This window comes from Kogia breviceps, chromosome 3 (assembly GCF_026419965.1).
Source record: "Kogia breviceps isolate mKogBre1 chromosome 3, mKogBre1 haplotype 1, whole genome shotgun sequence".
NCBI classification, from domain to species: Eukaryota; Metazoa; Chordata; class Mammalia; order Artiodactyla; family Physeteridae; genus Kogia; species Kogia breviceps.
This window is the reverse complement of record NC_081312.1, coordinates 50,901,355-50,914,354: the sequence shown is the minus strand read 5'-3', so window position 1 is coordinate 50,914,354 and position 13,000 is coordinate 50,901,355. Positions and strand designations below refer to the sequence as shown.

Genomic DNA, 13,000 nt, shown 5'->3' with positions numbered 1-13,000 from the left:
TTTCAAGACTTAATCCTAAATGTTTAACCACCCCCCAATCCCCACCATCACCAGGAAAAAAACTTGTGATTCGCCTGTAATAGATATACGTTATATACAGTAAACTACCAAGTCAATAGTCTAAGCAGTTGAGCCACTTCACTATTTCATTTCTTTACAGCATGAAATGAATACTTAATATTAACCTCCCAAATTTCAAGAAAATGTAGGAGGATAACTACAGATGTATACAATTAGCATTTAGCTGTCCACAGGTATTTTAGGAAATCCTATCATAGAGAGTTTCCTCTCTATGAAACTGGGGGAAAAAAAAAAGTCCTTTTGGCGAATACAAGGCAACGTTTAGTTTATTTTTAAATGCGGAAGTCTTCTTACATGATGTTTTCATCTCTGAACTTCCAAAAGGCTATAAAATTGACTCTTCTCAAATATTTTGGATTTCATTTCAGCTATTTTCTTTTTACATTCAGAAGATTGGGTGCAGACACTTTCACTTTGCCAGGAATGTTTCTTGATAAATCCGTGTCCTAAAAAAAAGAATTGGCAGAGTATCTTCACAATCATATTTTCTTTTATGACAGTTATATGTCCTCTGCTTTCAAAAGAATGGCATTTACTTATTTTATATTGCTTCTAGTAAGACCGCATTTTCTACCAAAATAATAGCTGCAGGTTCCATCTACTAACAAAGCAATAACCGCTAACATTTTTAATTGCACCACCAATCTCCAGAGGTTTCTAGAGGAATACTTTACCTTTACACTGCGGAATAAGTCTTTTTCTCTTGCGGTTGCTTCCTTGGAATGCATGAAACTATTCAAGGCTGTTTTTGCAGCTGTAAATAGAAAATAGAAAAATCTACTTCTGTTCAGTCAAGAAATGTTTGAACGTAATTCAAAAAAATATTTTAAATACCTTTTCCCTTTTTCTGAACTCCAGGAGTAAGCTTCACTTTGTATCTTTAAAAAGGAATTGCATGTGTTACTAAATAGAGATTACAAAATGATTCATGAGTCAGTGCTGTGGCAGCAGTTTGAGTAAACTCATGATGACTTACTTATAGTTTGTCATGGTGTTGTATGGTGCACATATTGGAATGGCAAACAGGAGTACATCTTCAGGATGTGGCTGCCCTGTCAAAGAGTCAAACAGATTTTCCTAAAAAGGGAAAACAAAAACGATTATAAAAATAATTTATACCAGTCCTAAAAGAGGAAAACGGTAATAAAACACTGTCAGAATCAATATATTTTATCATTTTCTGATAAACAGTCTTACACCCTTCGGAGCAATAAAGCAGAGCTTAATGACAATGTTTAAAATAGCACCTATTGAAACATTTAAGAGAAAGGGAGAAAAAACTTGGGAGACATTTTTAGTTGCCACAACTGAAGCGAGGTTGGGGGAGGAAATAGAGTACGACTGACATCTGCTAGTGGGTAGATGCCAGGGATGGGACAACTCCCTGCAACAAAGAATTACCTCCTCTAAAATGTTAATAGTGCCAAAGTTGGGAAACCCTGGGCTAGAACAGTCTTCTCTCATGTCTGTCCTTAAGGAGAAATTCTATGGCTTCTTAGAGTTCCCATTTTGTGGACTGCGTTCAAGATTACCCATATTTATTTAACAACAGTAAATTTAGATTAAATTTAGACTTAGGACAAAACACTTGGTACAGTTAGTGCTTACTATATGCCGTGAACTTTTCTAAACATTTTATGTATATTATCTTAATTCTCAAAACAACTCTCTCAATAGGGGTAATTATTATCCCCATTTTTCAGATGAGGAAACTGAGGCATAAAGGATGTTTCCAAGGTTGTAGTCATATGTAGTAAAGTTGGGATTCAAACCCAGAATGTGTGACTCCAGAGCTTGTAGTCTTTTCTTAATGTTTTAAGTTTTAATTAGTTAGAAGTTGTGTGTCAGGTATTGTGGGAACTGGATTGCAGTTGGTGTTGTAGTAGGAACCCCAATACAAAAATCATACCTCATTTCCCTGTTGGTCCAGATCTTGCTCTTCCTGTTCCAAATATATAAAATTTTAAAAGTCAGTTACAACTTAAATTGAAATTCTAAACCATTAAAAACTATGAGGAGAAAGAAAAAGTGATAAGATGATGAGTAAATTAGTATGTGTATCCAATATAGCAGAAAGCAATGCCATTCAAAGAGAAAAAAGATTGTTTCCCTAAAGTTTCAAAAAAAAAAAAAGACTTCTACAGAGTATATGCTAAAGTAGTGAATGCTATTAGGACAATTTAAAGTGACAAATGAGCTTGATAGGTTTGCCGGGGGGAAAGAAAATGGAGAATTCTGGTGAACAGAACTTTTATTTGCTAGTCTCTGTTCAGTTTTAGGATGAATTTTTCACATGTTACAATAAGCTTATTTGCTTATTCACATTAAAATAATCTATCTGAAGACAGTCTATTGATGAAAGAACATTCATAATTAACACCTCTGAATATCTAAGTCTAGGGTTTACAGAATAAATAGTATAAAAATTTGAGGACAAAAATGAGTTTTAATATTACTAAACAACACTGTTCAGGGAAAAAAGAAAACAGTATCACTTAGGATCCCTGTAAGCATTACCTGCACTGAATAGAGCACACAATTACAACCAAAGCTTTAACTGCCATAAATAAAAATACAAAGTGAAACAAAATTTTTTTTACAAACTGATAAATCCTTTGTTCAGAATTTCAATAAGATATATATATCCATGCAAGAAGATATACATAAGGGGGGCTTCCCTGGTGGCGCAGTGGTTAAGAATCCGCCTGCCAATGCAGGGGACACAGGTTTGAGCCCTGGTCTGGGAAGATCCCACATGCCGCGGAATGGCTGGGCCCGTCTGCCACAATTGCTGAGCCTGCGCACCTAGAGCCCATGCTCTGCAATGGGAGGGGCCACCTCAGTGAGGGGCCAGTGCACCACGGAGAATAGTGGCCCCTGCTCACCGCAGCTGGAGGGGGCCCACATGCAGCAGCGAAGACCCAACACAGCCAAAAATAAATAAATTAAATAAATAAGAAAAAACTAATCAGGATTTTTTAAAAAGATATACATAAGGCTGGGCATTTGTATTCAATTGATAGAACAATTAGGCAACTATATTAACTGGAAAAATTATTAACATCTCACACTTTGTAGCTAGGTTCAACATCATGTAAGATACTATAACATATATTCTTATAGAAAAACCTTGAAAAGTGCAAATTCCTTTCCCACTCTTCATCAAGATAATCCTAATTATCTGTTTTGTTTTTTTTTCCCCGGTACACGGGCCTCTTACTTTTGTGGCCTCTCCCGTTGCGGAGCACAGGCTCCGGACACGCAGGCTCAGCGGCCATGGCTCACGGGCCCAGCCTCTCCGCGGAACGTGGGATCTTCCTGGACCGGGGCACGAACCCGTGTCCCCTGCATTGGCAGGTGGACTCTCAACCACCACGCCACCAGGGAAGCCCTAATTATGTTTTATTTTAACTAAGTTCCCACCACAATCTAGGCCTCTCCATAAAATTTTCTAATGGCTTATGATAAACTTTTTATGAGCTATCAACTTTATCATTTTTATGCTTATATACTGCAATTTTAGTCTTTTAGGTTGTATTTCTAAGATGATTCCATTAAGAATAGCGTTACCACTCATCCTGGTTTTAGCACTGTAAGTCCCATGTCCTGGGAACTCTGGGATTGTTGGTCACCCTAATTAAGAAGCAAAAGCCCACATGTGTGGTAGCCTTATTACCTTGTCATCATGTGGATCATCTACAGCCAAGTCTTGTAACTCATGAGTTGCAACTTCAAGGGATGGAGTTTCTTTCTTTATGTTGTCTGAAACTCTTGGTCCGCCTTTAGGTTTCTGGGGCTGTTTCTTCACTGGTTCATCCTTTATTTTACCTTTCTTCCCCTTCTTCCCTTTTTCTTCTTTATTTGAACCTGCAGACTTCAATTCATAGAGGGAAAAACAGTTAATGTTGTCAGTATTTTAACAAAGTATTGAATGTAAAGCGTATGATAGGCAGTGGTCTGGATGCCCTTGAAAAACAAGAAGAAAATGTTTTTAGATGTTATTTACCCCTAGCAATTTCATGATGAGCTCACGTTCTTCTTCATCTTGGTCCTTGTACTTTTCCTTCATTTTTTTCATTTTGCTCTACAAAATAAAAAAATTTTGGTTGGAAAAATTCAGCAGTAAAAAAATGTCAACACATGTTTTGTAAAGAGAAGGTGCTACTTTATTTCTGTCAAAGTTGCTTATTGAGTAAGGCACCATTATAACAACATGAAGTCTATAAAGATGGATAAACCATAGTCCTCACCCTCAAACAATTTACCATCTGGCAGAAAAAGAAGATACACAGAAGAGTAAGGACAAATTAATGGAAAATATTTTAAATACAAACAAGTTTACTTTTAAGATAATTTAGAGAAAGGAGACTTTTTTTCACCTTGAGCAAGAACTGTAGGGAAGAAATAAAGCAAAACTAAAAGATTCTTAGTACCTGGGAATACATGAACAGCAAGATTATAAGGTAAAGAAAGAGCAGAGTAGTAACAGCAAGTCATCGCACTTGGTTGGCATCAGGATACGCATATAGAGGAAGACTAGGAAGTAAGGCAGCAAAGCTTAGCTGAGTATTTATTGTAGAGGCTATCAATACTTCGAATTTTATCAGTTAAACTACTGATTCTTTACTCTGGGTACACATCCAACTCACCCGAGCAGTTTTTAAAACTATAGACATACAGGCTTCACCTTCAACGACTTTTTATCTTGACTAGTCTTAGCTAGGGCCCAAATAACAAATTTTTAAAATTTTAAAGATTGCTTTAAACAAGACACACAAAAAACCACTAACTATAAAAGACTGATAAATCAGACTTCATTAACAAATGCTGCTCATCAAAAACACTACTACAGGGACTTCCCTGGCCGTCCAGTGGTTGGGACTTCGCCCTCCAATGCAGGGAGTGTGGGTTCGATCCCTGGCAGGGAGCTGAGATCCCACATGCCTCTGGACCAAAAGACCAAAACATAAAACAGAAGCAATATTGTAACAAATTCAATAAAGACAAAAAAAAAAAAAAAAAGTCCACATCAAAAAACAACCCCCAGGGGCTTCCCTGGTGGTGCAGTGGTTGAGAGTCCGCCTGCCGATGCAGGGGACACGGGTTCGTGCCCCGGTCCGGGAAGATCCCACATGCCGCAGAGCGCCTAGCCCTGTGAGCCATGGCCGCTGAGCCTGCGTGTCCGGAGCCTGTGCTCCACAACGGGAGAGGCCACAACAGTGAGAGGCCCGCGTACCGCATAAAAAAAAAAAAAAAAACAACCCCCAAAAAACCCACTACTACAGAAGTGAAAAAGCAAGTCTTGAAACATGAAAAGTAGTTGTAATACATATAACCAAGAAAAGACTTGTATTCAGGATTTCATTTCAAAGAACTATAAATCAACGAGAAAGCTGGACAACCCAACTTTTAAAAGCCAAATTAAGTTTCAGTATACACACACCTGAATGACTTAAAAAACACTAACAATACCAAATGTTAGTGATGACGTGAAGCAACTGGAACTCTGATACACTGCTTGATGTGAAATTGGTACAAGTACTCTGGAAAACTGTTTGGTAATATCTACTAAAGCCAAACACAACATGTGCGCTATAACCCAGCATTTCCACTCCTAGCTATTATACACAGCAGAAATGCACACTTGCGAACCTAAAAGATACATGTCTTCAATTATCAACAATACAGCAGACAGAAATAGTGGCACATCCATCAGTGGAATGCTATTTAGCAATGCAAGTGAACTACTGTTACACACAACGACATGGATGTCACAAGGTTGAGTGAAAGATGCCAGACCAAAGAATGTATACAGTATGATTGCTTTTTTACATAAAGTTCAAAAACAGGCAAAATAATCTACAGTGATTAAAGAATAATGTTTTTCTCTGGTGGGGATACTATTTATAGAAAGGGACAAGAGTGAGCCCCCTGGAGTAATATAAACATTCAAGTGTCTTATTCTGAGTGGTGGTTTCACAGATATATGTGCATATAAACATTGAGCTAAAAACAAGATTTGTGCATTTTACTATGTGTACATTACACATCAAAAGACAAAAAGCCCCAAGAATAAAATAAACACTATTACCAATAAATTGAAACAAGAAATGGAAAACCCAATAAAAAGAACAGTTTCTTGGAAAACGTAACTTAGGAAAACCAACTTTGGAAAAACCAGAAAACCTGAATGATAATCACTAAAAAAATTTAGTTAGAACTTAAAAACCTACCCATATATCCTCAAATATCAGGCGCGGGTTTATAAGCAATTGCTAAAAAAATTTCAAGGCACAATCTCCATTTTACACAAAGTACTAGAGAGCAGAAAAAGGGAAAAGTATCAAACTCACATTATGAAGCTGGTATCACCTAGATACCAAAAACAGGCAAGGACAATATTAGGGGCCAGTTTAAGAGATTTTCTTAAATAATTTACCACACTAACTCATGAAGGGAGAAAATTAATACATGCAGAAAAACCACTCAATAAAATTTAACTCATCATTATTAAAACTAGCCCTTTGTAAACGATATTTATCAACAACCCACAAGAAACATCCTACAATGTTAAAGATCTCAGAAATAGTCCCTTTAATGTATAACAAAGAAGCACACTTGTTACTTTTATGTAACACTGTACTGATGTTTGAGCCAGTACAAGGTGAGAAAAATAATAATAGATGTTAGCATTAGAAGAGAAGAAAAGCCATTATTTGTAGACAGTGACTGCCTGAATTTCATCTGTAGATGAAATACTAAATATTCAGTGAGATTGCCTAATAGTAGATCTACACATGAAAATTGTCTTTCCATATACCAGTAACTAATAACCATGAGTGGAAGTTTTAAAAATACACCATTTACTGGACTTCCCTGGTGGCACAGTGGTTAAGAATCCGCCTGCCAATGCAGGGGACGTGGGTTCGAGCCCTGGTCTGGGAAGATACCATGTGCTGTGGAGCAACTAAGCCCGTGTGCCACAACTACTGAAGCCCGCGTGCCTAGAGCCCATGCTCTGCAACGAGAAGCCGCTACAATGAGAAGCCCACGCACCACAATGAAGAGCAACCCCCGTTTGCCCCAACTGGAGAAAGAACGTGCGCAGCAACGAAGACCCAACGCAGCCAAAAATAAATAAATAAAAAATAAAAATATACCATTTACAAAAAGTAAGAAGTTCTAAGTAGGAATAGATAGGATGTACAAGACTCTAAAAGGTAAAATATCTTTATTGAAGAATATAAAATATTCTTATGTTCTTATGGTCCACATTCACGAACAGTTAGACTCAATATGGTAAAGATGATAGTTCTCCACAAAATAATCTAAAAATTTAATGTAGTTTAGTAAAAATTCCATCAGGATTTGCCTTGGAACTTATCTGCAGAATATTTCATTGTATAAATGCATCATGTTATTTTTTGTTATATTATTAGGCATTTAAGATTTTCAGATTTTTTGCAATTACAAACTTCAATTTATGAGAATTCCCTGGTGGTCCAATGGTTAGGACTGTGCGCTTTCACTGCCAAGGGCCCAGGTTTGACCCCTGGTGGGGAACGAAGATCCCACCAGCCATGCAGTGCAGCCAAAAAGAAAAAAAAAAAAAATCAACTTGATATCCTTAGTGCATACATATGATTTTTTTAGGATAAATTTCTAAAAATAAGAATTGCTGAGTAAGTCAAAGGGCAAATGCATTGTTAAGGACTCTTTTTTTAAAAAACATTTATTTATTTACTTCTGTGGCTGCTTTGGGTCTTAGTTGTGGCACGCAGGATCTTCACTGTGGTATGCGGGGTCTTTCATTGCAGCGTGCAGGCTTAGTTGCCCCGCGGCATGTGGGACTGTAGTTCCCCAACCAAGAATCAAACCCACGTACCCTGCATTGGAAGGCAGATTCTTAACCACTGGACCACCAGGGAAGTCCTGAATTGTTAGGACTCTTGCTGGAAATTCCCATGGTATGTATTCAAACTTTTACTGAATGACTGAACACACATTATCTACTAATTTGATGGGTGAAAAAACTCTCCTTGTTGACAAGCATTTCTCTGATCCCTGCTCCCCCACCCCACAATCTGTCATTTGTCTTTCAATTTTATTGATGGTTCTTTCCTCCACCTGATATTTACTTCAATATTTTTAAAAACATGACTAGCCACTAATTTTTTTTTTTTTTTTTTTTTTTTTTTTTTTTTTTTTTTTTTTTGCGGTATGTGGGCCTCTCACTGTTGTGGCCTCTCCCGTTGCGGAGCACAGGCTCCGGACGCACAGGCCCAGCGGCCATGGCTCACGGGCTCAGTCGCTCCGCGGCATGTGGGATCCTCCCGGACCAGGGCACGAACCCGTGTCTCCTGCATCGGCAGGCAGATTCTCAACCACTGCGCCACCAGGGAAGCCCCTAGCCACTAATTTTTAATGTTTCATACCCTCCCAATCTTTAATAATACTTTATCAAATACTAAATTTTAAAATACACAGTTTATGGTTCTATGTGTAGATTTTATTCTGCCTCACTTTTCTATCTGGCTGTTCCTATGTTAACACACACTGTTTTAATAATTCTAACAGTAAATGTTTTACTACCTAGTAGGGAAATCGTTCCTTGATCTTCTTTTTCAAGATTTTCTGGGACTTCCCTGGTGGTGCAGTGGTTAGGAGTCCGCCTGCCAATGCAGGGGATTCGGGTTCGAGCCCTGTTCCAGGAGGATCCCACATGCCGTGGAGCAGCTGAGCCAGTGAGCCACACACGCCTAGAGCCGGTGCTCCGCAACAAAGACAAGCCACCACGATGAGAAGCCCCCGCACCACAATGAAGAGTAGCCCCCACTCACCAAAACTAGAGAAAGCCCGTTGCTAGCAATGAAGACCCCACAGAGCCGAAAATAAATAAATAAATAAATAATTGTGTTTTAAAAAAAAGATTTTCCTAGCTATTCTCTGGTATTTACTCTTTCAAATGAACTTCAGAATTACTTTATCAAGTTAATTAAAATCTCAATTCTTTTTTTGAATGACTTCATGTTGAATTTACATATTAATATGAGTTGATTTCTTCCCTTCCATATGTATAGTATATCCTTTCACTTATATGAAGCCCACTGGAAAAAAAAAAACAGGAAATTCTGACTACTATGGATGGAAGAAAGATAAAACATGATCTTTACTAAGATTTCAAAGGAATTTAATTTTCCTAAAGATATACCTATACATCAGCTCACAATCTCTTTACACTGCTACATTTTTACAAGTACAGTCTATACCCACTACCTCTTCCTTACCTTTATAAAATATGTAAGAACTGTAACCAAAATTGCATTAATAACTGAAAAAGAAACTACTGAGTTAAATTATCAGTGGAGACCAGCATTGCCAGTTATTAGCTGAGTGTCTCAGGCAAATAAATCACAATCTCCTATTACTCTTCTAAATAACATGAAAGCTTCTGTATAGATGATCTTAAAAGAACAAGTGATCTCTATGCTCCCTAAACACTATCTTTTCAACTAATTTTCAAAAGAAGTCACACAGGATTATTCTTTTGTCTACATCTGCTGTTTCATTTAAACCTCACAACTTCATTTGTGAATAATGTAGTACTAACTTTAACAGCTCACCCCGAAGTTGTATTACCTTTTGTCCTCGTTTCATTGGCTGCACAGCCGGGACATTTTTGCTGGTGTTCTGATGAGTTTCAATGTGTAGAGCATTTTCTTTTTCTTTGTCCTTTCCTCCTATCATTTCTAAATCCCCTGAGTCACTTGGAAGCTTTTTTTTCTTCATTTCCCTAAATATAAATGAAATGGAAACATCTAAGAATTTCATATTCTTAGTACCCTAAAAACCTTACATGGGGAGGGGAACATGTGCAATATATAAGAGATCAAGGCTTCTGCTTAATTTGTTATCACCAGGCTGCAGTATACAAGAAGCGCAAGTCATCATACAAGAAAAAGCTGAAAATTTTTCTCATGCATTTATCATTCTTTCTGTCATCCAGGCTCAAAATACTGTCATCCTTGACTTATCCCGATTCAGTAGCAACATTTAGTCCCTCAACACTCTGATGGCCAGGCCCTGGGATTTGTAGTCTTCATATCAACATGGCCTTGGCAGACGTTAGGTATTCAATAAAACATTTGTGGACTGGTTAGCAGAATAAATGGGTTTAAAAAATAAGCAGATTAAAGAGAAAAGGAAAATTCTACTACTGTAATATTTTTCATGTGCGATTTCTTCTATTCCCAATGTCACTGCCCTAAGTCCAGGTCCTTATCACTTGCCACCCAGACTTCCTCCATATTTCCCCCATAATCTGTTCTACATGAACTTCTAGATTATTTTCCATAACTGTTTACCTATGTTAAACTCCCATTCAAAATCTTCTAAAAGTCCTCCTCACATCACTTTCAGGATAAGTCCAGAACACTTAGCTTGTCATTATAGGTTCTTGGTCCAATCTCACTTTGCCAATCTTATCTACCAGTTCACAAACATGAATATTCTGTTCCTTTCACCTCAATCTATCTATCATTTCCCCAAAGCACTTTGAAAATTACATCAAATAACCACCACCTCCTACCCTTTGATCATACTAATTCTCCTTGGAGTCTCCGACCTTCTTAACTTCATTTACCTAAGATCCTACTATATCTTCAAGGTATAAACTTCTGATGGTATTTCCCAAAACAACTGAACTCAAAGTAAATTCTTACTCCTGAACTACTGTATCACTTTCAGATAACAATATTTATAAATTTATGGCTATTTCCTGAATCCAGGACTCAAAAGCTTCTTGATGGCATGAACTTTATATTTTACCTCCTTGTGTACTCAGTATCTAGCATAATACCATGTATTCAGAGAGTTTTCTGTAATTGTTTATAATGATTATCTTTCTCAAACAAAAGAGTTTATTATCCACTTCAATCTAGGGCCTCTTTCTGGAGTGCTTTACTAGTTGTAGTCTTTTTCACCCTACAGTAAGTAGTTGTCTCACTTGTCCCTTCCATTCTGCCTCTATCTTTTTCTTTTTCTGTTCACCTTCTGAGCCCTACTATATTAGAGAAAAAGAAAAGACAAGGAAGAAACCCCAAGTCTTCTTTTTACATAAAAATTTCCTAATTTCAGTACAGGAATGCCTTGGAGATATTGCAGATTCTGTTCCAGACCACTGCAATAAAGTGAATATCACAGTAAAGCGAGTCATGAATTTTTTGGTTTCCCAGTGCATATAAAGTTATGCCTACACTCTACTGCAGTCTATTAAGTGTGCAAAGCAATTTGTCTTAAAAAAAGCAATGTATATACCTTAATTTAAAAACACTTTATTGCTAAAAAATGCTTACCACCATCTGAGCCTTCAGTGAGTCATAATCTTTTTATAATAGTAATATCAAACATCACTGATCACAGATCACCATAACAAATATAATAATAATGAAAAAGTTTGAAATATTGCAAGAATTCCAAAATACGACCCAGAGACATAAAGTGAACAAATGCTGTTGGAAAAACAGTGCCAACAGATTTGCTCCATGTGGGGCTGCCATAAGCCTTCAATTTGTAAAAAACACAATATCTGCAAAGCACAATAAAATGAGGTATGCCTGTATTCCTGTTTATTTCTGTCAATATTATCCTAGAATCAGCCTAATACACTGCAATTATTGTACATATTTATGTAATAAAAGGTCTGTCTTGTGTTACTTGACCTATCTCACTGATTACAGTGGCCGACTAGGGCACTAGAACAGAAAAACCTGTTAGAGCAGAATATGAAAAACTAAACAAAATTTATGCTAAGTCTTGGTAATTTTAGTAAGGGAGATCTTTATAACAGCCAAGTGATCTGTCATAATTGAATTGTTAATTTAAAAAAAAATAGATGCTTTTCAGTTAAATAACACAAGTATATTTACCTTCTTTCCTTGGCTGACAAATGCCTCCGGCTCTGCAATTTACTGTCACTCTATTAAAATTAAAACAAAAAACAAGCAAATACAAACAATAACATCGCCACTGTTAATTTTTCAAAAGCTAAAATTAAAAAGTAGAAAATTATTTATTGAGAAGGACATGATGTTCTTCATAAAACTGAAAAAAACCTTTACCATATTAGAAGATTCCTCTTTTGAAGCCAATTTCTGGAGAGACCTACAGAAACAAACAGAAAGAGAAGTCCACTACCCTATAAAAGGCATTCATTTACAAAGTCCCAAAACATTCCCATATCATACTCTTAGTTAATTATCGGCAATCCTACAAATTTTCAAATTTGGTAAAATTAGAAAAAATATAATCAAATTGCTCATCTCCTCACTTTAAAATATATTCTTAAATAGTTGACATGTACTGGACACTTACTATGTACCAGGCACTGCTAGATGCTTTACATTCATGTAACCTTCAAAACGCTATGAAGGGGGCTTCCCTGGTGGCGCAGTGGTTGAGAGTCCGCCTGTTGATGCGGGGGACGTGGGTTCGTGCCCCGGTCAGGGACGATCCCACATGCCACGGAGAGGCTGGGCCCGTGAGCCATGGCTGCTGAGCCTGCGCGTCTAGAGGCTGCGCTCCACAACGGGAGAGGCCACCATAGTGAGAGGCCCGTGTACCACAAAAAAACAAAACAAAACAAAAAAACCACCCCTATGAAGGGGGTACCATTCTCTTTTCACCAAGAAGAAAACTGAAGCTTAGACATAGAGTCACTTGCCCAAGGACATACTCTGCGATTCAATACTGGTCTGACTCCTAAGCCTTTCCTAACTACTCCAATAATAAAGCTTTTATAGCTATGGTATTGTTTACCTGGTGATCAGTAAGACATTAAAGACTAAGACATCTTTTTTTTTTAATGTAACTGCTTTTATTATTAGTATTTATAACCATTTACTTGTTTCTATTTTGACCT

At 37.2% G+C, this 13,000-nt stretch overlaps 1 protein-coding gene across 2 annotated transcripts in view; it reads right to left on the bottom strand.

Annotated features, from left to right (window-relative positions):
• Positions 1–329: 329 nt before the first annotated feature.
• The window catches only part of NEMF (nuclear export mediator factor), a 58,740-nt gene continuing 46,069 nt past the window's right edge, over positions 330–13,000 (bottom strand). The window contains exons 24-33 of one of the 2 annotated variants that reach the window (XM_059057082.2): positions 12,201–12,243; positions 12,009–12,058; positions 9,721–9,874; positions 4,088–4,165; positions 3,758–3,955; positions 1,991–2,023; positions 1,058–1,158; positions 916–959; positions 756–835; positions 330–527 (exon numbers count right to left, since the gene is read on the bottom strand). In XM_059057082.2, coding sequence (XP_058913065.1) covers positions 450–527; positions 756–835; positions 916–959; positions 1,058–1,158; positions 1,991–2,023; positions 3,758–3,955; positions 4,088–4,165; positions 9,721–9,874; positions 12,009–12,058; positions 12,201–12,243 — 859 coding nt within the window. In that variant the 3' untranslated portion in view covers positions 330–449. Of the gene's footprint in view, positions 528–602; positions 836–915; positions 960–1,057; positions 1,159–1,990; positions 2,024–3,757; positions 3,956–4,087; positions 4,166–9,720; positions 9,875–12,008; positions 12,059–12,200; positions 12,244–13,000 lie in introns of those variants that run through there. The other variant, XM_059057081.2, reaches the window with a different exon arrangement.